Here is a 21,934-nt window from a genome sequence, read left to right as displayed (position 1 = left end):
AGAGGCAAGATGAGCCAGCCTGCGCTGTGTCTTGGGTCCCTTGCCCCTCAGATAAGATTTTACTTTTATGTTTTTAGTGTGTGTGTGTGTGTGTGTGTGTGTGTGTGTGTGTGTGTGTGTGTGTATGTGTGTGTATGTGTGTGTGTGTGTGTGTGTAATGCAAGTCACATGAATGCAATGCCCATGGAGGTCAGAAAAGGGTATAAGATTCCCAGGTTCTTACGAGCTGCCAACATGAGTGCTGGGAACCAAACATGAGTCTCCTGCAAGAGCAGAACGAAGGTGAGCCCTTAACCACTGAGCCCTCTCCTGCCCTCCCCTCAAATAAGTAGTAGGCTGCCACCTACTGGGTCTAGGGTGCTCACACACCATGGGAGGGGACTTAGAATTAGCTTCACAGGACCTGACCCCTGCTGCAAACAATATTAGGTCCAGCCTATATTGTTTGCTCCCAGGGTCCGAGGAAGAGTCTACCAACCAGCTGAGGATTCTAATCTGAGGGATATTCAGTGAATCTAAGCACACTGAGTTCTTTAGTCCATTCACTTTATTCTTCTATGGTGATTCTATCTGCAGTGTTTCTTGTCTGCTCTCTTCCCTAGCTCCTCTCGGTCCTCCTGCTCTCGGCCCCCCCCTGCTGTTCTCTCATGATTCTACCTACTTCTTTCCATCTCCATCCTCATCTCTGTTCTTCTCCATCAGTTCTCCCAGTGCTCTCAGAGAACCAGTCTATATACCCACACAGTAATTCGTTGGTAGAGCAATGTGAGGCTTGAAGTTTTTAGGGTCTCAGGGAGAGGTGATAAGGACCCACACGTAAAGCAGTTAATTGTCAGCTTCCAATTACAACCCAAAAGGGCAGTGACTAGAGGGGAGTTCTCTGGTAGGTCAACTAAAGGCTAAGATCAATTAGGGAATTTATGTGCTCAAACTACAATCTAGAAATGGCTAGGTAGAATGTTAGGGGTCAGTAAGTCACAAGAAAGTGAACTGTCTTTGGTGCCACTTTTCCCGCTCATCCCGGCTGCAGCTGCTTTCTGATAGGGAGGGGACATATGTTAGGTGGCTAAGCAACCTATGTCAGAGCGTGTAGTATTTGGTTAGTAAAACACTTTCACTCAGAGTAATTGCTGAGGAGGAGATCTAGGAATAGCACCTGGCTGAGGAGGAATAAAAACTTAATTTGCACAAGAAAGAAGCTTGGAACCTATTGCCTGTCTGGCCTTGTAGGCAATCTCCTTGTGTCAGTGGGAAGTAACTGCCTTAACTCAGTATCTAGGAAATAGCTAAAACATCCCAGGAATGTGAGCAGTTTAAATCGTAGGGTCTTGTGTAAATAACCCGGGGTGAAGGTAAGGGGTTGAGGATTTAATTGTTAGTGATTCTTTTCTCTATCTGTGAGATGAGCTAATGTTTATCTGTGTGTAGTTTTGTTCTCGAAAAAGGTATCTTTGCTGAAATACTTTTGTAAGGAGAATGGCCCTGGCCAGATATATGTTAATGAAAGATAAACACAGCTGGGGACAGTTGTCCAATTACCCCAAATGTACAGGGAAAGTTGTGCCCAAGACTGAGATGCCATCGTGAGATTACATGTACACGTAACATGGAGATGCACGGTAAACGGGGAGACTCATAGCTGTTACTGCACAAGAAGTTTACAACAAGAGACAGCCAGTTCATTTAAAAAGCAGTAATCCCATAACACCTTGTGTGATGGTTTCCTCTAACAGAACCCTTAGTTCTGATAGGTTGACCTTCTGAACACTAGTTGTCACTGCTGTATACTCTCATGGACTTTCACTACCAGCCACTCTCAGCACTCCTGTCACTGTCTACCTGGCACCAACTTGCAGAGGTCCACCCGCCTCTGCCTCCCAAGTGCTGGGATCAAAGGTGTGCGCCACCACAACCTGGCTTGTTTTAGTGGCCAGCCAGTCTAGCTGAAACAGTGAGTTAACAGTGAGTTCCATTGAAAGTGAAGGGCTGGAGAGATGGCTCAGAGGTTAAGAGTGCCAACTGCTCTTCCAAAGGTCCTGAGTTCAATTCCCAGCACCCACATGGTGGCTCAAACCATCTGTAATGAGATCTGGCACCCTCTTCTGTGTACATAATAAATAAATAAATCTTTAGGGAAAAAAAAAAAAAAGTGAAGTGACTGAGGAAGGCATCCTATGTTAACTAACCTGTCTGGACTTCACATGTGTGGGCTTGATTACGTGTACCCGCCCCCCCACACACACACACAATACACATGAACACAGATTCTAGTTCTAGTAGCCCATGGAGCTTCTCAAACCTCCTCATCTTCTATGGCCGTACTCTTCATAGCTGCTGCTTCTGGGAAACAATCTGGAGAAGAAAAACCCAAAGATCTCCTTGATTCCACCCCACTTTGTCCCACCCTTGTATCCTAACTCTGAATAAGAATTATCCTTTATCACCTTTTTGTCCTGGTATCTGTAGCCAAGATACCACTCACCTGCTGAACTGGGTTCCTCTAGGCCCTACATCCCTGTCACAGCCCTCCTGTCTTCTCTTCACCAAACTTCACTGTTTGTAGGATCTAGAGAAGGAAGTACAACAGCCATACTTTTGGTTTTGAATGAGTGAGTTTATTAAGCCAAAGTGAAAGAATAAATAGCAAGTGGTTAGTGGGAAATGGAAGTTGGGTAAGAGACAGGGACCTGGGACCTCCTGGCTAGCCAGGTTAGCTAAAAGTGAGCTTCAGGTTCTGTGAGAGACATGGTGGATAATTGCCGTGTCTCAAAAATTAACATGGAGAATAGAGGAAGACACCGGTGGCAACCTTTAGTCTCTGCAAACACACACACACACACACACACACACACACACACACACACACACACACACACACACGGCAAAGCCAGGCCTTCTCTGAGGGGCCTTCCAGCCTGTCTTCACTTAGGGTCAAGATTGGAGGACATAGAGGGCAGAACCTTGTGAGCCTATCTGAGATAGAGGGATTCAGAAGCACCTCTAGGAAGGAAGCAATTCTTGCCTAGAGTCAGACATGCCTTTGTTGAAACCCCAGTCAGCAAGTGAGTTGAGGCAACAGCTCCAGGTGACCACAGGGATAGATAAGGATTAGCAGAGCATACTTGGATGATGACTGCCTGGGGACCAGGCTGGGGCAGCAGGTGCATGACCCACTTAGTCAACCCACAGGAAGCCTCTGGTCTCATCCCAGATGCTGACCTGGGGTGAGAGGATATCATTTCCTAGAGCGCCTTCTTACACTTTAGGGAGACTAGGAGGTTTGGAATATGTCTGCTTAGTGATTCCCATCCCAGGAACTGAGTATTGGGGATCAGATACCAGGAAACTACAGAACTTCCACTTCATCCAATTCACTGCCCAAACCACCTGCCTATCCTCCCTGATTTACACATGCCCAACCTTTGCTCTTCTGGAAAGCTTGCTGAACTGCCCTCACCCCACCACTTGCTCCTTCTGAACTGCCATAATCCCCAACCTCAAGCTGGGATCCTACAGAGTATTCTGCCCTCAACTCCTAGATACCCCTCTCCCAAAGAGTCTTTTTAGTGCCTCAACTTTCCAGCAAGAAGCACCATAAAATGTCAATGTGCCTGCACATTGAAGACCACGTGCCTGCACAGATGCTCAGAGATTGAGGTTGACTGAGTAACTCCTGGAAACTTACTTGTCTGCAGGGCAAGGTGACAGGCCACCCACCACTAGGCAATTATCCACCAGCAGTTTTGTCACCTCAGAGATACCAAATTGCTTATCATTACCCTGGCTAAAAGAAGTGGAGAGTGACCATGGTCCTGGATCCCAGTTCTCACATCTCAGCAACCTAGACCACACCTTGTTCACTTTTTGGCCCTCAATCATTTCAGGCCTCTGACCCCATAGTTCAGTTAGAGCCACATGGTCATGGTCATGCGGGCCACATACAGAATGTAAGACCCTTGGTGCGGGGAGCTTATAGACCACCCTGTATGTGCCCCTGCTCAACCACAGAGTGGTTAGCCTGGGGAATCCCCAGCTTGTGCTGGCCTTGCTTGAGTGCCTACAGTGTGCTTCTCAGCCAATATGTTAGTGTTATGTGCATGCGTGCATGTGTGTGTGTGTGTGTGTATGTGTGTGTGTGTATAACATAGAGGATAGCTGTGAAGTTGGTTCTTCCCCTCCACCTTACATGGGTTCCAGGAATCGAACTTGGGTCATTCAGCTTATATAGCAAGTGTCTTTACCACCACACCCCACAGACATCTCACTCAATTACCAAACCTGAATTGAACTTGTGATCCACCTGCCTTACCTTCCACAGTAGCTGGGATTATAGGTGTGGCTTCTTTTATATCCCTACCTCTGACTCCACTCACCAAGATTCTGGAAACTCAAAAACCCAGACTTGGTTATCCCTATCCACCTGGGACTCCTGTAAAAGCAGATCAACCTCTGGGAACTATGACCCAATATGAAATACACAGGCATCAGAATCTTGATGCTGTGTACTAAAATAAAGGAGGTATGTCTCTCTGCCTGAGCTTTCTGTTTAAATAAGCTTATAGAACCTCACCTGGTTCATTCCCAAGAGTTATACATGTTCTTGCTAATCCATCAGTCTCATACCACCCAATAGCAGACTTGTCACCTAAACCAAAACATGTATTTCTTAAGACCAGGATGGCATCAAACCATGGGACTTTCTGGTCCTCCTGTCTTTACCTCCCAGGCATTGGTTTTTGTTTGTTTTGTTTTTCAAGGCAGGGTCTCTCTATGTGGCTCTGGCTGCCCTGGAACTCGCTCTGTAGACCAGGCTGGCCTCAAACTTAGAAATCTACCTGCCTCTATGTCTCAAGTGCTAGGATTAAAGGCATGTGCCATCCAAGTGCTGTTTTATGTGGTTTTGGAACTCAAACCCAAGGTTTTGTGTGTGCTATACAAGTACTCTACCAACAGAGCTAAAACCTCAAGATTTATTTTGCTTCAACAGGGTCTCAACTTTTTCTGTTGTTTTTTGAGACAGAGTTTCACTATGTAGCCCTGGCTGGCCTTGAACTCATAGAGATCTCTCTGCCTCTGCCCCCTCCTCCACAAGAGTTGGGAAAAAGGTCATTATGCCCTACTGACAAGGTCTCAACTTTATAGCCTGAGGCTGGCCATGCACTTAAGATCCTCTTGCCCTCAGTCTCCAAAGCACTGGGATTACTGACTGATGCGTGCCACCACACTTGGCTAGAACATGCACTTTTGGAGGTAAGTTTCTTTAATTTTCTGAATCAGGGTCTCACTATGTATGTAGCTTTGGCTGGCCTGGAAATTAGTAATTAGTAAAAATCACTGGGTAATTAGGCTAGCCTTGGATTTGTACTGAATCCCTACCTCTGCTAGGATTACAAGTATACACCACTACTCTAGGAGGGGCTTAGAACATGTGCTTTGTATATCAGGGTGACTCCAAGGATACATTTATACTCACCTATGTACTTGAACTACCCTGCCAGGATCCAAATAATCCTTCTGCTTAGACCACACCCCAGACTAGTGAAGTCAGAATCTCTAGAAGATCCTTCTGTTAACAGCTCTAGAGATTCTATTCTGTTTCGAAACTGAGAATCATCTCTCTGTCATCTGCTGAGTGTTTTGTTCCTTGACTGAATCCTGCCATCAAGGCTCTCCTTTACCTGTGTCTACCTTGGTCCCTCTTTGGGCTCTCAAGGGCTGTTTCCATTTTCTTGCAACCCAGTCTTGTGGTTTCTCCTCTTTACTTCATTTAACCACTGGGAACTTGAGGTATCCTTAAAACCCCCTGCCTCACCAAGCGGCAATAATATTCCCTCACTCAGTGACAAGTCTTTAACACTACCCACCCACAAATCTGCTATCCCACTTGAGCCTTATGCTTTGGGTGCCCAGCCCTGGCTGCTGGGGCATTTGTTACCTTAACAGGGAAGTCCTGTTGAGAGTACACGTGTTGAAACAAGGAAGGCAGATGAAGCAACACAGGAGGACAAATATGTCCTTACCATTGCACCAGCCATATCCTATCTCTAACTCTTTACAGAGACTTCCTAAGCCCCAGAGCAAACCATAACATCCCCACTCAGGTACTCTGTCCCTGTGGCTGTCCTGAGTTTGGGCTTGGCCTGGTTCTTTGGAGACAAAGCCTATCAAGACTCCAAAGTGTTCAGAGTAAAGGGAACAATAGGGAATCAAAAGGCTAGTGACAGCTAGTAACTGTGTGTATTAGAGATGTGCTTAGGTCTGTTTACCTGAGCTTGGGGACAATAGTAGGCAGGCAGGAACTCAAGGAGGGAACAAACAGGCCATCTCCGCCTCCTTCTTCCTCTGCCCTACCCACCCCGACAGCCCCTACTTTGTGTGTCAGCCTGTGGAGCAGAAACCACAGATACTTCCTCAAAGCAGCAGCCTAAGCACAGAGCCCACTAACCCTGTGGTCCACCATCCCCAGAAGCTATGGTAAGTCTCCCAGCCCCCAAGGGGCACAGGCAAAACCGGGGAACTGGTAAATATCCCCCCATGGGTAGCCTGGCAGAATAGAGCTGGGAACAAACAGTCTTGGGAATGAAGTGGTGCAGGCAAAGATTGAGAACAGTCAAGGCACAGTTTGAGCTCTTGTGGACCAGGCTTGGATCTGTAACTGCAAGGGGGAAAGGTTGGGTATGCTTGGAATGATATCCCCTCACCCCAGGTCAGCATCTGGGATGAGACCAGAGGCTTCCTGTGGGGTGACTAAGTGAGTCATGCACCTGCTGCCCCAGCCTGGTCCCCAGGCAGTTATCATCCAAGTAGGCTCTGCTAATCCTTATCTATCCCTGTGGTCATCTGGAGCTGTTGCCTCAACTCACTTGCTGACTGGGGTTTCAACAAAGGCATGTCTGACTCTAGGCAAGAATTGCTTCCTTCCTAGAGGTGCTTCTGAATCCCTCTATCTCAGATAGGCTCACAAGGTTCTGCCCTCTATGTTCTCCAATCTTTTTGACCCTAAGTGAGAACAGGCTGGAAGGCCCCTCAGAGAAGGCCTTGCCTGTGTATCTACCTGTACCTGTAACCTATGGCAAATGGCCAGCTTTGAGAGCATCAGGGATGTTCTGAACATGTCATATAGTACATGTCCTCATGTGGAGAGCCTGCCAGCTGCTCCTCATTGGGGAAAAGGTCATGTTGTGAGTCTGCCTGTGCATACATCTTAGACTGGATGTATGCCTGTTTTTATAGTCCTGCATATACTTTTTTTTCCTGTAAGTATTTTACTGAGGACCTACTATGTGCCAGGCACTGGGAGTAGATAGCTGTATTTGTATACATATATGTGAAGGTTGGGTCTTCCTCGATGGCTTTCTACCTTCTTTTGTGAGACAGCGTCTCTAACTGCACCTGGAGCTTGTTGACTTAGCTAGCCTGGCTGGCCAGCAAACCCTAGAGGGCCTTCTCTGTAGGCCTCCCTTGGGGTAGGATTACAAATGCTACTCCTGGCTTTTTTATGTATGGGTACTGAGGATAGAACTCAAGTCCATAAGCTTTCATGACAAGTTCTTTGCCTACTGAGCAGATGGTTTAGTCAAACTGGGTGTGGCAGCACACACCTGTAATCCCAGTACATGGTAGGTGGAGGCAGAAGGATCAGGAGTTCATTATCCTCAGCTACATAGCCAAGTTTGAAACAAGCCTGAGATATATGAGACCCTACTTCAAAAATAAATTAAAAAATAAATAAATAAACAAGACAAAAACCCTAGTCAGTGGTGTGGTGTGGCTGAATGCTACAGAGGTTGTTTAGCAAGGTACTGGGTTCCATCCTTAACACCACAAAAATACAAACCCCTAAAACCACCTTGTAAAGACATTACAGCAGAACTAATATAAGAAATTTGATGGGTGATGGAAGATATAAAGAGAACAGTTATGCAGGGCGGTGAAAGTGGACAACTGGGGAGGGAGACTGACTGAAAACAGTGCTAGCTCCTTAAGGAATATCGGCACAAAGACATGGAGGAGGAAGAGGAGACTCATGCATTGAGGATATGCATTTACAGACGGGACAGAGGCTGAGATAGGGAGGGAAGTTGCTGAGTCATTCAGGACTGTTTGCTTTCCCTGGAGAGATGAAAACTCACTGAGAGATTGGGAACAGAGAGTCAGCAGGCCTCCTCTAGGGCAGTAGACCCTGGAAGAGCCCATTACAGTATTCTGGGCTGTGGGGGACAGTTCCTCCAGCTGGGGTGACAGTGAGAAGTGGTTGGATTCCGGATGTATTTTGAAATCAGAACAAAAAGGACTGTGGAGAACCTAGTGGTTGGGCCGGGGGAAAAGAGGGAACCAACGTGAAGCAGAAGGTGCAAAGGTTGAAGAAGTTATCACTGACTGGAAATACCGTGCCGCCATGGGCTAATAGAGAGGCATCAGGAGCGAGGTCTTGTTAGAGATGAGGTTAGACAAAGCTTAGGTGGAGGAGTCAGGAGGGTGTTTCTTCCAGGAACCTGTGGCCAGGATAGTTCTCACCCAAAAAGAGAAGCTAGCTGAAGAAGAGCTGAGGTTGAGGAGGGAGCAACAGTAGAATGGGAGCCTAAGGGAATGGGGAGGGTGATGGGTTTGTGTGTCTATGACCAACTGTATCTGTAGGTATCTAGCTGTTTCTCCATCTGCCTTGTATGAGACTTCCTGAATGATCTATGTCTTCCTAGGGAAGCAATCAGGACTTCCGAAATCTCCAAGCTAAGTTCCAGGCCTCTCAGCAAGAGCCTGGAGAACCATCCAGAAAAACCCTAAAACCTGAGTTCAACACACTCCTGAAGAAGTTTCCACAGACTGAATTAAGTGAGCAGCCCAAAAAGGCCTCACAATCTGAGCTCAGTACAATGTCCTTGAAACCCCCGCAGCTACGGTTTGCAGAGCTCCCCAAGAAGACTTCGCAGTCAGAGGTTCTCAGAAAGTTGTCGCAGCCCGAGTTCACTGATCTACTCAAGAAGCCCCTACAATCCGAGCTCAAAGATCTTCCAAGGAAGCCTCTACATTCAGAGTTCACTGGTCTCAAGAAGCCCTCAGAGGCCGAGTCCACAGATTCCAGGAAGCCCCCACAGCCCCAGTTTGCCAGCCTCCCCAAGCCCCCACAGCCTGAGTTCACTAATCTCCCCAAGAAGCTTCCCAAACACGAGTTTGGTGAGCTCACCAATAAGTCTTCACAGCTTGAGGTGCCCCAGGAGCCTAGTGTACCTACCCAGAAGCCCCTGAAACCTGAGCTCAGCAATCCTGCCAAGCCCCCAGTAGAGCTCAAACCTACTACATTCCCCAAGAAGTTCTGGCAGCCTGAGTCCAGTGAGGTCCCTCTGAAGCCCTTGCCATCTGAGTTCAGTACATTTCCCAAGAAGCCACTGCAGCCTCAAGCTGCTGGTTTCTCTCGGAAGTCCCTGACACAGTCAGAGTCCAGCCAAGTTCCTCAGACATCCCTCTCCAAGCCTGAGTCCAATGAGTTTCACCCCCACTCCCCACAGTCTGACATCAGTACCTTTCCCAAGAAGTCTCTGCAGTCCGAGTTCAATGAGAACTTCAAGAAGTCTCCACATCCTCAGGCCATTGGTTGCCCAAAGTCTCCACAGCAGCCCATGTCCTATGAAGTCCCCCAGACACCCCCCTGGAAGCCTGAGTCATACAATCTCCCATCTTACTCCCCACAGCCAAACTTCCATGCATTTTCCAAGAAGCATTCACAGCTCCAGCTAAGTGACCTTACCAGGACATCCTCAGAGCCCGAAGTCCGAAAATTTCCTAAGAAGCCTCAGCACCCAGACCTCAAAGTGCTTCCTAAGAAGCCCTCACAGCTGGAACTGGGTCATCTCCCTAGAACATCCTCGGAGCCTGAGTTCAGCTCGCTCCCCAGGAAGTTTCTGAAGCCTCAACACAGCAAGTTCTTCCAGCCTGACTTTCCCAAGGGTCTGCCCAGAAAGCCCAAGCTTCCTGGTTCAGTATCAGAGTGTTCTCTGCCCTCTGCCTTTGCAGGCTCCAACCCCCAGTTCCCCCTCAGCCCTGGGTATGGAGTCCCTGGGACACCCCGCTGGAGATCAGACTTGCAAGTCCAGCAACTGCCCCGGCGGCGGCCTCTGCCCTCAGCCAGCAGCCTGGGATCCCCTCCAGCCAAGCCCCCATTACCACCTGTTCCCATCAATATCCAAAGCTTCCAGAGAGGCTCAGCAACAGTCATAGGTGAGTTAGGGTTGGTGGATCAGGCAGAGGAGGGGGACAGAATATCTGGACAGAGCCACTTCCCTCCCATGCTCTCTCCTCCACAGCTGTACTGAAGACCAGCTCTTCTGTGACCCACTTCCCAGCCCAAAAACCTCAACATATCTCGCAGTGAGTGTGGGGAGAAAGAGGTCAGGCATGGGGTGTAAGGTTAAAGGAGGCCCTCATTTCAGCTATCTCTGCAGGAACCCGGACGAGATCTATGAACTGTATGATGCTGTGGAGGCCACAGGTGACTCTATTCTCAGCCCCCGAGGCAGAGGTTTGTAGATGGTCATGGTGGTTGGCTTGGGCACCCATAAAACATTAGTTCCAAAGACATTCTCTCAGGATCCAGGTTTAAGTGATCCACAAAGTGATCCAGACAAGACTGGATGCTGGTGAGCCAGATGGTAAGGAAGGGGGAAGCCCAGAAGCGCCCAAACCCCACCCACCAGGTTCCTTGCAGTCCATCCCAAGAGGATGTCCTAACAAGATGTATGCCTGGAATCAGGAGAGAGGTGTGGGCTGGAAGCAGTGCAGCAAAAGGTTCTTTGCCTTTTTTCTAAGTCAATTTCTTGAAGGGTTCCAGGATTGGTGTCTATGGTAACAACATGGGCTTCTATGAAAGACCTTGATGATTCTGCAGCCACAGCCAAGGCGGTTGTTACCCCATTACCAAGGAGGAAGTTCAAGGATCTGAGACTAGGCCCAGCCAGTTGATCTAGAGCTGTGGGGGATTCCAGCTGAGCCCCACCTCCCCTTGCTATTCCCTTACTGTCTTACTGGGGCTCCTAGGAGGGACTTTTGGCCTTGGGATATGCCGGCTCTCACTGTTCCAGCTGGAGGTCCTGGTATAAAGCCAGATACCTTCAAATTCTCCAGCCCTGGTTCTTTTCTGGGCCTTTTGTTTGCTTCTCTTGATCCATCTAGAGAGGGCCCCAAGTGCTTCTGTTGAGGGGATGGTCTACGGTTTGGGGGGTAAGAGGTGTCAGCTTTGCAGAGGTTGGTCAAAGCCCTGGCCAGTTTCCAGGGTTATAACCTTTAAAACCTAGAAGACCATCCCCTATCCCACACACACTCTTCAGTAATCCCCTCCCAATCTTTACCCACCATTTTTCAATTTCATGATCAAAGTATCAGACCTCTCTTGAATTTCTCCTTTCAGTGCAATGTGTGAGCCATCCTGTGGGCAGAGTCTCTCAAAGGCTGCTTTGAGCATTTCAGAGTTATCATTCAAGTACCAGAGTGGCCTGGGACCACCAGCACCTCCCTCCTCTTGGGTTCCTTTGAAACATGGCAACCCCTCCACCCCCCGCCCCTTTTGTGAGCTGGGAACTCACCTGGAGAGGCAGGGTCCAGCCTTTCCAGGATTATATGTAGACTAGCAGGAAAGGAAGATTATCAGTGGCCTGCTTCAGAGCAAGCTGCAGGATGATCCAGAACCACAGGGCCCAGTACTGCCACAGTCAAGTTTGTTTAGGTGCAATGCAGGTTCTGGATAGGACCCAGATCTCTGCCTATTGAGTAGAGATCAATCTCAGCACTGACTGGGTATGACACAGGTGCCCCTCTGTGGTCTGCTCATCAGAATAGACAGTTGGTCCAATGTAACATTTGGGTCATTAACAAAATGGGGCCTCTGATTCAGGCCCTCACTAACCCTGATTTTCAAGTGGCTGTCACCCAAACCCTCAGCCAACAGTTGGTCTCACTCTGGAAGCCTAGCCTACTGCTGGGAAGTGGTAAGTCAACTCCTCTGGGAAACCCTACCAGTCTCTGCAGCAGAAGGTTCAGGCTAAGAACCCCACCCTGACCAAGTGGTGGTGGCAGCACACGCTTTTAACCCCAGAACCTGGGAGGCAGAGGCAGGAGGATCTGAGTTCGAGGCCAGTCTGGTTTACAGAGTGAGTTTCAAGATAGTCAGGGCTACATAGAGAAACTGTCTTCAAAAAAACCAACCAACCAACCAACCAACCAAACAAAAGAACCCCACCCTGGTTGCTCCTCATGAGATGCAAACTGTGGATGCTATAAGGGAAATCTTGTTTTTAGCTCTGAATCTAAAATCTTGAAACTCCCAACGTATTCTGGGAGGCAGAAGCAAAATGGCTCCCAAAGTCTACAATTTGTAAGCTGGTCATAGTGGCCAGCACTTGGGGAGATAGAGGCAGATAGATCTGAGTTCCAGGCTAGCCTGGTCTATACAGTGAGACCAAAAACCAAAACCAAAGGCCTACAAATCCATCCCATCTCTACAATTTTACTAGCTGGGTAGCCTTAGACAGTTGACCAGCTTCTCAGTCTTTCTTCACCAAAGTAAACCTTACCCACAAGAACTGATAAATCCTCAGAGAAAGGTAAAGAAAAGTGGTCAAGATGCAGGGAAGCCTGAGGACAGAGCAGGGTCACCCACCAAGTCACTAGGGTAAAGACAAAGCTGGGAGCCTTTGTACTGACTCTGTCCAATGCCCTCAGATGAAGTGCAGTCTACCCAGCAAACCACCAGATGGCCTCAGCAGGACACAGAGTTCAGGTACATGGGGCAAACAGGGTGTTACAGGGCTGGGCTAAGCTCTGGAACTCTTGATAGGGCGTATTTCTTACTTATAAATACCCCAATGTCTGGGTCTTCCAGGAAGAATGCCACTCAGCCACAGCAGCTGCCACCCACAGACCCCAAGTTGCTGAAACAGATCAGGAAGGCAGAGAAAGCTGAAAGAGAGTTCAGAAAGAAGTTCAAGGTGAGAACATAGAGAATGAATCGTGGGAAGACTGGTACTCAGGGCCCAGGACTTCCATCCTGAGGAAGGAACCAAAGTTACAGCAGAAGTAGAGTCTTAATATGATGTTCCCCAAGTTTGAAGGTGAGATCGTGATTCACACAAAGATGATGATTGATCCCAATGCCAAGACCCGCCGTGGGGGTGGCAAGCACCTGGGCATCCGGCGTGGAGAAATCCTGGAGGTGATCGAGTTTACTAACAAGGATGAGATGCTGTGCCGGGACCCCAAGGGCAAGTGTAAGTGTGCTTGGCCCACATGTAGGGAAATGAGGGAGGAGTTCTAGGATTGAGAATCCATTCTATCTACTCTCCCCTGCAGATGGTTATGTACCCAGGACTGCACTGTTGCCCTTGTAAGTGTTGTTCCTGCCTGGGTGGAATGGGGAACATCAGGGTTGTCCCCCTACTGACTATACTGTGCTCTCTGCCAGGGAAACAGAAGTATATGATGATGTCAGCTTCTGGGGTATGTACAGTGGCTCCTATGGGGATGCTTGTGATCATGCTTCTGTGGCATAGATCACTTGAACTCATCCTTCTTTGCAGACCCTCTGGACACCTAACCGTTTTCTCATGGATAGTAAGGCAGACAGACAAGTGGGTTCCAGGATCACCAGCACAGTCACTGCTAACTCAGGAGCCCTGGATCCCAGCCTGGCAAACAAGCCCAAGTGTACATGCCCACATTAAACCCTTCTTTAAAACATCCTTGCTTCTTGTCTTTTCTTCTCCTTCCTGACTGGTACTAACAATAGAACACAGGCACATGCCAGGTACCAAAGGTGAAGAGAAAGAAAAATCAGTTGTCTGCCCTGTAGGAAAGGAGCTGCTAAGGATTCACCCCTACACACCCTAGATGACCAGTAGCTGTATCCCAAAACTCCTTGTAGGCTGGAAGCATGTGTTGCCAAGTGAGTCTATGACCACCTTTCACTAGTGGGACTCCTGCCTAAGTGTGTCCCAAACAGTGATATTCTCAGTGGGCTTGAACAAAGAAAAGCCAAAATTAAGTGAGCTTCACTCAGTGCCTGAGAATAAGGCCACAGAATAACTTTCTAAGATCTGTACTATAGTGTTCCTACTATAACCAGGGTCTGCTTTCCAAACACTGGGGCCCACAGACAAGCAACAATGAGTCAAGATCCCTGGAGGTCACAGCTCCAAGGAAGAAGTTCAAGCTGCTCCAGCTCTGCAGACCTCAGATGGCCACCTCTATAACATAAAACACACACACACATACACACACACACACACACACACACACACACACACACACACACACACAGAGAGAGAGAGAGAGAGAGAGGGAGAGGGAGAGGGAGAGGGAGAGGGAGAGACACACACAAAAAAGCAAACCACTTTCAGGAACTGGTATTTATTATCAAAGTCATATTTGATGTCAACAAGATGCCACAACTACAAAAAAAATTGTGCACATTGCAATCTCAATGCAAACAGTCAAATGGAACCCCAATCATTAAAATATTAATTCAGATTACCCCAAAAAGCAACTGAATTTTTTAAACATCTTTATACATCCAGCCAACAAATTAAAATGGTTAACAAGGAAAAATACAAATTCAGAGGTCTGGTATTGATGTTTAAAAAAGGCAACTGCTTAAGCATTTCTATCGATTCGAACATCAATCTCTCGGCCACTCAGCTTCATGCCATTCATCATCCGGCAGGCTCTCTCAGCCACCTCTGGAGACTCAAACTTAACCACACCGCACCCCTTGGATTTTCCGTTCTCCATCTTGATGTCGGCGTACAGCACATGGCCTGGCACAGGGAGGGAAGAAGAGACCACACGCATCAGGCAAACCCAGAGCTCAGCCTCAGTCTGGGCTCCATTCAGTCCAGATCACCTGTTGGATTTCGGTGACAGAGTCAAAAAGGAGAGAGGCTCTTGCGCATGAAGCGAATGCTCAGAACACCACTAATGGCGCCAGCAACTACAGCCCCCTCCACTATATTGCCATTGTTCTCCAAGCAGGACAACAGCCTAACCAGCTGTGAAGAACCTGCCAACCAGCTTCAAATGTTTGCCTTTATGCTTCAGCAAGTTACACCAAGAGGTGACTATGTGGAGCCAACTTTAGATTTGAATTCTAGAGGCTTGATTGTTGAATACCACCATCTAGTCACAAGGGCCACTGCCAATATGACACTCTATACTGCCCCAATGTAAGCCAGGTAGTAGCTTACACATATCCATTCATAGACCTATAAGCACCCAGGTTATTAAGTACCCAGGTATGTGTCAAGTACAAAATAAGTGGGTCTATAATAGAGTAGGCGCCAAAGACACATTAGTACTGTTAGGCCCTTAATTCTTGTGCTACTAATGGCTTGGGGAGAGATGATACTCCAGTGGCTTCTCATGATAGAGAAGGACACAATGGTACACATCTGCAATCCAGCACTTGGGAGGATAAAGCAAGATTTTGAGTTCTAGGACAGACTGGAGCTACATGACAAGACCCAGCATCAAAAGAATGACAAGACAGAACTAAAGGAAGGAAGACAAAAAAGAGAATGGAAAGGTGGCTCACCTGTAATCCCAGCCCTTGGGAGGTGGAGGTAGGAGAATCAAGAGTGTAAAGTCACTGAGGATGAGGCTCAATGGATATACTGCTTGCCTAGCATGCACAAAACCCTGGGTTTGAGCCCCAGCACTTATATAAACCAGGCATGGTGGCACACCCCTGTAATCCCAGCGTTCAGGAGTTAGAAGCAGGACTAAAAGTTCAAGGTTGTTTTTGGCTACATAATAGTGAGTTTAAGGTCCAGTCTGATTTCTAGGATCCCAATCTCAAAAAAAAATTAAAATGAATAAATCTAAGAGTTCAAGATCATCTTTGGCTACACAATGATTTTGCAGCCAACTTGGGCTAGTTGGATCCTGTCTCAAAAAGAAAAAAGAAAAGGAAGGAAAAAAGAGAAGGGAAAAGGGAAGGTCATCTTCTGGCAAGAAAGCAGTGAATGTCATGGGTTCAAGGGTAATAGGGAGATGGAACCAAGTTTTCAGAAGCTTTTGAATTTGCATATTCTCAGAGGTGGGATAAGTGGCACATTCCAACCTGAGTTTTTATAATATCTAGTTACAATAATGACTGATGTGAAATTTGCAGTGGAGAGAATCAAAGAACCAGGCAAGAAGGTGGGCTTTGACTCTATAGCTTACCCCCCCTCCCACCCAAACCATCAAGAACACTGAAATGTGAGCCATTTCTGAATGATCGAGCAGCACCTAGATCTTGGTTTAGCTGAGAAGGTGCAATGGTAGTAGGGGAAGACTGCATCTTGGTCATCAAGGAAGCTTTCCAGAAAGTTTGCCTAGTGTGCCTATGAATCCACAGAAACTTTCATCCCATACTGTGTGCCCAGACCTGTAACTGCTGAGCATAAGTGCTCTGGGGAATCAAACTGGCTATAGGCTTCATGGGGGAAAGGAACTTGTCTTGGAATTACTTGTTTTTGCCTCTTACAAATCTGTGACTTTAGGAAGGTGGCTTTGCTGACTCTTACATAAAAATGACAATACTCAGAAACTCTAAACTAACAGGAGTGGTAGCATTTGTCTTTAGTTCCAGAATATGGAAGGAAGGGGCAAAAGAATCATGAACTCAAGTCCAGCTTAGGTTATAACAGAGACAGACTGTCTCATAAAGGAAGAAATGATCACATAGCATGACACCCAACACCTTGCCTGAGTACCTGCAGAGGCAGAACAATGGCAAGGCCCATTGGTGCTCTAGAGCCCATGGTCAGTGGTTAAGGCTAGGAAGAAAACTTCACTGCTCCAACTCAACAGCATCACCAAAAAGCCACAACACAGGAATGCACATAGAGAGCCTTTCTCAAACAGACACTTACCACATTCGTTGAATTTGTCCTTTAGCATCTTCCATGTAAAATCAAATGGGAGCTGAGGAAAAAAGAGGCAGACTAATCTGTGATGCAACCAAATCTCAATGTACAGACATCACAATAGATACAAGAATATGAAGGTTTCCTTAGGCTGGGTGTGTAGGGTGATTTGCCTAGTAAGTGTATAGACCTAGATTTAATCCTCATTAGTTCCCCCAACTCCAAAAAAAATCTCCACTTCTCATGACAGAGAGGCAGGCTAACATATTTATGACAATAAGCAGGAAACAAAACAAGTCTTTAGCTTATGGAGATGACCTAAGAGCTGAGTAGGCAACCCACAATTTAGTGATGAAATGTAATTCTATCAATCACAACCACGTGTCTCTAAATCACTGTGCCAAGACTGAAGTGTTCCTCAAACCAAGGGAATCAGAAACAGACCATTAGAGCTCAGTTTACTCTATTGCCTCACACATCACAAGCAAATGCCTGACTACTGTATTTTTGTTTCTTTGTATTTTGGAGACAGGATTTCACTTGGTTGCTCTTATTAACCTGGATCTCAGAGTGTGGTGAATTAAAGGAATGGGCCACCATGCCTAGCCCTGGGACCATTTCTTCCTGAAAACCCTCAACCTCCAGCCCAGTTACGGGGATGGGCAAGTTGTACTCCTCATTCTACCCAGCTCTCCCTTCAACAGACTTCCCTCTGGTCTACACCGCTCAGTCCACTGATTTCCCCACCACCTCATTCACAACAATTAGGAGCTCCTGAAGAACCACTTACATTTCTCACAAATATCTGGCAGGCCTTCCTGGCTACTCCAGGTGCATGGCCTCCAGCTCCGCCAAAGGAACCTGCGAAGCTTCCTCCAAAGTTGCCCCGTTCCATCTCAATGGCTCGATCAAAGCTAGCACCTCCAGCGCCACCCATGGCCAGGCCCATTCGCTCAATGCTAGCGCCCAATGCCGGGCCCATGGCAGGGCCCATACGCTCCAGACTGTTGGCGCCCATTCGCTCCAGGCCCATGCGCTCCAGACTGTTGGCTCCCATGCGCTCCAGGCCCATGCGCTCCAGGTTGTTGGCGCCCATTCGCTCCAGGCCAGTGGCCATACGATCCATTACGGGGCCCATGCGCTCCAGGCCGGCCCCCATGCCTGTGGGCACCATGCGATCCATGCTCAGACCCATACGCTCAATGGCAGGGCCCATGCGCTCTACACCAGAGCCCATGCGCTCAATGGTTTGGCCCACTCGGTCAATGGGCGCGGCCATGCGCTCTAGGCCAAAGCCCATGCCGGCACCCATGCGCTCCACGCCAGAGCCAATTCGCTCCATGGTCTGGCCCATTCGCTCAATACTGGAGGCCATGTGGTCAAGACCTAGTGGGCCCATGCGCTCAATGCCGGAGCCCATGCGCTCAACCGAGCCCATGCGGTCCATGACCAGGCCCATTCGCTCAATCTCAGAGCCCACTCGATCCATGCCATGGCCTAGGCCTGCGCCCATGCGCTCCATGCCAGCACCGCCAATGCGGTCAATGCCAGGGCCCATCCTCTCGATCCCAGGGACACTGCCTCCAGCTCCGCCTGAAACAGGAATAAAAAGCACAAGTGGAAGTCAGGGACTTGTGTAGGTATTCATATATCAATGCAAGCCAGTCTGGGTACTTCACATCCCAGGTTCAAACACAAATCTAGGTAATTTCACCTTCACTGGGTGGTGGTGGCTCACGCCTTTAATGACAGCACTTGGGAGTTAGAAGCAGTTAGATCTCTGTGAGTTCGAGGCCAACCTGGTCTACAAACTGAGTTCCAGGGCAGCCAGGGATACACCACAGAGTAAACACTACATCCTAAAATCAAAACCCAAAAAACCCCACCCAACAAAAACCAAAAAACTTCACCTTCATGCTGGTTCCTCTAACAAACCTATGAGTCACACATCAATTCCTGAAAACTTTGTAGTTTCCTTATCAGCAGACATTGAGAAATGCTCTCAAAGAAGCTGGGAAAACTTCATATTACTCAGGGCAAACGGTAAGAGTTACATGGAGACAATTCAAAGTTACTTACAACCTTTATCCTCCCTCAATTTATCCCTCTTTAGATGCCCTGCTGGCAGCCAGTCTGTCTGCATTTCTTTAGCACTTCCAGGACACAAAGTTATTACACAGCCATGTGAGCAGAAGATAAAGAAAACAAAAATGTCCATATAGATCCTCAGTGTACACATGCATACAAACTGTCTATTTCTTCGAACACTTCCTTCTGGGAGGGAAATTGATAGCTTAGGTATATTGATTTCATTGGTTTTGGAAGAAAGATGCTGACTGCACAGAAGAGTCAATTCTCGAAGAGGTCAAAGGGTCAGTGACCAGCGCACAATGACCCTCATCCATGATGCTTGCAACCCCTGGACAGAGAAGATCTGGCTCCATTACCAAGGTCACACATGACCCACCATTTCACCATGCAGAGCTCAAAACTCAAGTTTCATAGTGCTCACTCTCAACATAGCAGTCTAACCCATGGCTAGACTATTACTGACTCAGGGTGAAATTCAACAAGGGAACAATCAGCAATTTTTATAATAGTATGTAACTCGCCGAAGTTGTGTGACCTGGCACAAGTCAATCCATCTCTCTGTGCCAAATTCTGTAGCTGAAATACAGCACACTGGTTGACAAAAAAAAGAAGCACAACTTCAAGAATGTTAGTGCTTCAGAACAAAAATAGCTCAGAAAGTAACTTCTACACATTTGCAAGAGGGAAAAAGGTTCTGTTATACTATAACAATGATGCTGGCAGCCCCATGCCAACAGTAGCAGAATCAGCAAAGACCTTAGCAAAGCCCCCATAGAAATGCCTGGCAAGTGGGCTGCCAAAGGCCAAACCTGAAGGCTGGAGGGAAAAATATTGGGCTTAAAAAGTACAGTTTCGGCTGGAGAGCTGGCTCAGAATTCATTCAGTTCCCAGCATTCACATCACGGAGCTCACAAGCACCTACAGTTCCAGCTCCCAGGAGATATTCTACATCTGGTGTCTACTGGCACCTGTACTCATGTGCATGCACGCTTACGTACGTATGTACGTATGTGTACACACACACACACACACACACACACACACACACACACACACACACACCCCAACTAAATCTTATTAAAAAAACAAAAACAAAAACAAAAACAACAATCCCAAAAACAGTTCATTTAATTCTAAGAGCCCCTAAAACCATCATGGAAGACCATATACCAAAATGTTTGCAGTACTCAACAATGGACACCGGGCCTATAGATACTCATTCTTTGAGTCTTTCTAATGAACACACATGCATGTTTCAATAAGCACTTGTCATGTATTAGGTGATGCACTTTTCAGTTGAGAGTTTTTACATGCACTGGCTCTTTTACAACTCACTGAGATGGTACCTATTATTCCCTCCCCTCACTGTAAGTGAGTATTAGGTACAGTCTGCACAGTACAAAGGTACAGTCATTTGCCATAAGCCACACAGCTACAAAAAGGCAGTGACTGGCCCCACCCTTGGTAGCCTGTGTCAGATCCCATGTTTGTCACACTACCGTTGAGTCCCCATTAAATGCCTGTTCTAATTAACAACAATAAAACACAGAACATCAAGCTTAATGATTCCTACCTCCTCCTTGCTTTGCAATAATCTCTCCTCTCTTCAGTGCATTGCTTAGGATTTCTAAGGAAATCAGGAAGAAAAAAATAATTAGCCAAATTTCTCTGTAACAGAAACCTGATCACTATATTCTAGAAGGTGTTTTGAGAAACATACATAAAACAAAATAATTTAACAGAAAACAAGAGAGCCACATGCTAGGACTCCCAGATATTTGAATGTACCCTGATTACTGATGGAGAAGTGGAATGACTATAGACATAATGGGGGAAAAAACTACTGTATATAGCTTCCGAGTGAGACCCACTTTGCAGGGGTGCCTGCAAATTCATTCAGCAGAGAGGAATGGTGTGCATTAATGAGTTAAACTCAAAGACAGGAGAAGAGGGCCCTCAATCCTTGAGCAGTTTTCTAAAGGTGTTCTGAACACTTAGTATTGTGGCTTCCCCAGTGGGTAGGAATCCAAGGTCTTTCCATGTCTCCCACCCAGGAGCCTGAAGCCTGCACAGACTCCACTCTTCTCTGTACCACCAAAATAAAGCCGTAGCTGTACAGAACAGGAAGTGAGGACAATCAGCACCCAATGAGCAAGCAGGATGAATGTGATGTTGACAAAGACACAGGAGAATTATCTCTCTGCTCCATTGTCCCACAGAAAAAACATTGTTGCTTGCTAGCCAATGGTTCATCCAAGGCTCCTCAAATTTTACTACTGCTATCATTAACATCCCCCTTAGAGATCTGAAGTTTTAGCTTCTATCATGTGAGAACACAGCTACGAGCAGAAAATAGGTACTTAACTATTACAGGACTTTGAAGCTGTCAGAACTGTTTGCAAATGAGACAGGGAAATCTTTAGGAAATGACATACAGAAGCAGATGCATTTTTCTGTGATCATCTTTTAGGACAATATGCAAATGCCAGGCACTTGACAGTCTAGAAGGAACCCCACTCATGTAACCTCTGCCACTCCTGAAGACCACTGTCACTAGAGACTGTGTCATCTCCTTTTAGCTGGGGAACACCTATGCCTGTGTGGTGTTTATAAGCGAGCAGAAGTTAGGGAAGTCATTGTGGTTATCTTTGTAGGATGCACAACAGCATAGACAGTATTTGCAAGGTACTGGGAGAAGATATTTGAATGTATCCTGATTGCTGATGGAGAAGTGGAATGACTATAGACATAATGGGAAAAAACAACAACAACAACAACAACAACAACAACAAAAAACCTACTGCATGCAGGTTGTGGATGCCTAAAATTGGCTGCCTACTTCAGCACAGACCCAGCAAGTTTTCAGATGTCTGAGCTGAGGATTCAGCTCCACAGGGCCTAGAAGACATTCCTGTACTGCTTTTGGCAACAAAACGTGAACTTAGTGTGGT

General features: G+C 47.2%; 2 protein-coding genes across 3 annotated transcripts in view; one reads left to right on the top strand and one right to left on the bottom strand.

Annotated features, from left to right (window-relative positions):
• The first annotated feature begins 6,758 nt into the window (after nt 1-6,758).
• On the top strand, nt 6,759-13,705 carry Pram1 (PML-RARA regulated adaptor molecule 1). Its single transcript, XM_036170489.1, has 10 exons — nt 6,759-6,803; nt 8,700-10,215; nt 10,302-10,365; nt 10,440-10,516; nt 12,712-12,769; nt 12,872-12,977; nt 13,094-13,256; nt 13,339-13,372; nt 13,451-13,485; nt 13,566-13,705. Exons 1-10 carry the CDS (start codon nt 6,759-6,761, stop codon nt 13,580-13,582), a joined length of 2,115 nt encoding a protein of 704 aa, XP_036026382.1. The 3' UTR covers nt 13,583-13,705.
• Nucleotides 13,706-14,378: 673 nt separating this feature from the next.
• Hnrnpm (heterogeneous nuclear ribonucleoprotein M) overlaps nt 14,379-21,934 on the bottom strand; it is a 62,645-nt gene continuing 55,089 nt past the window's right edge. For both annotated transcript variants that reach the window (XM_036171188.1, XM_036171189.1), the window contains 4 exons: nt 20,557-20,610; nt 17,683-18,485; nt 16,899-16,950; nt 14,379-14,801 (listed from right to left, as the gene is read on the bottom strand). In XM_036171188.1, the coding sequence (XP_036027081.1) occupies nt 14,638-14,801; nt 16,899-16,950; nt 17,683-18,485; nt 20,557-20,610 (1,073 nt within the window). In that variant the 3' untranslated portion in view covers nt 14,379-14,637. The remainder of the gene's footprint in view (nt 14,802-16,898; nt 16,951-17,682; nt 18,486-20,556; nt 20,611-21,934) is intronic.

This window comes from Onychomys torridus, chromosome 21 (assembly GCF_903995425.1).
Source record: "Onychomys torridus chromosome 21, mOncTor1.1, whole genome shotgun sequence".
In the NCBI taxonomy this organism is placed as follows: Eukaryota; Metazoa; Chordata; class Mammalia; order Rodentia; family Cricetidae; genus Onychomys; species Onychomys torridus.
Note: the sequence above shows the minus strand (reverse complement) of the source record. Positions and strands in the feature narration are given on the sequence as shown.

Bases quoted from the DNA above. Each gene is read 5' to 3' on its own strand.
- Pram1 (XM_036170489.1), top strand. From the start codon at position 6,759: ATGCACCTGCTGCCCCAGCCTGGTCCCCAGGCAGTTATCATCCAA. The intron at 6,804-8,699 runs GTAGGCTCTGCT...ATGTCTTCCTAG, and splicing joins CCCAGGCAGTTATCATCCAA to GGAAGCAATCAGGACTTCCG. The intron at 10,216-10,301 runs GTGAGTTAGGGT...TCTCCTCCACAG, and splicing joins AGGCTCAGCAACAGTCATAG to CTGTACTGAAGACCAGCTCT.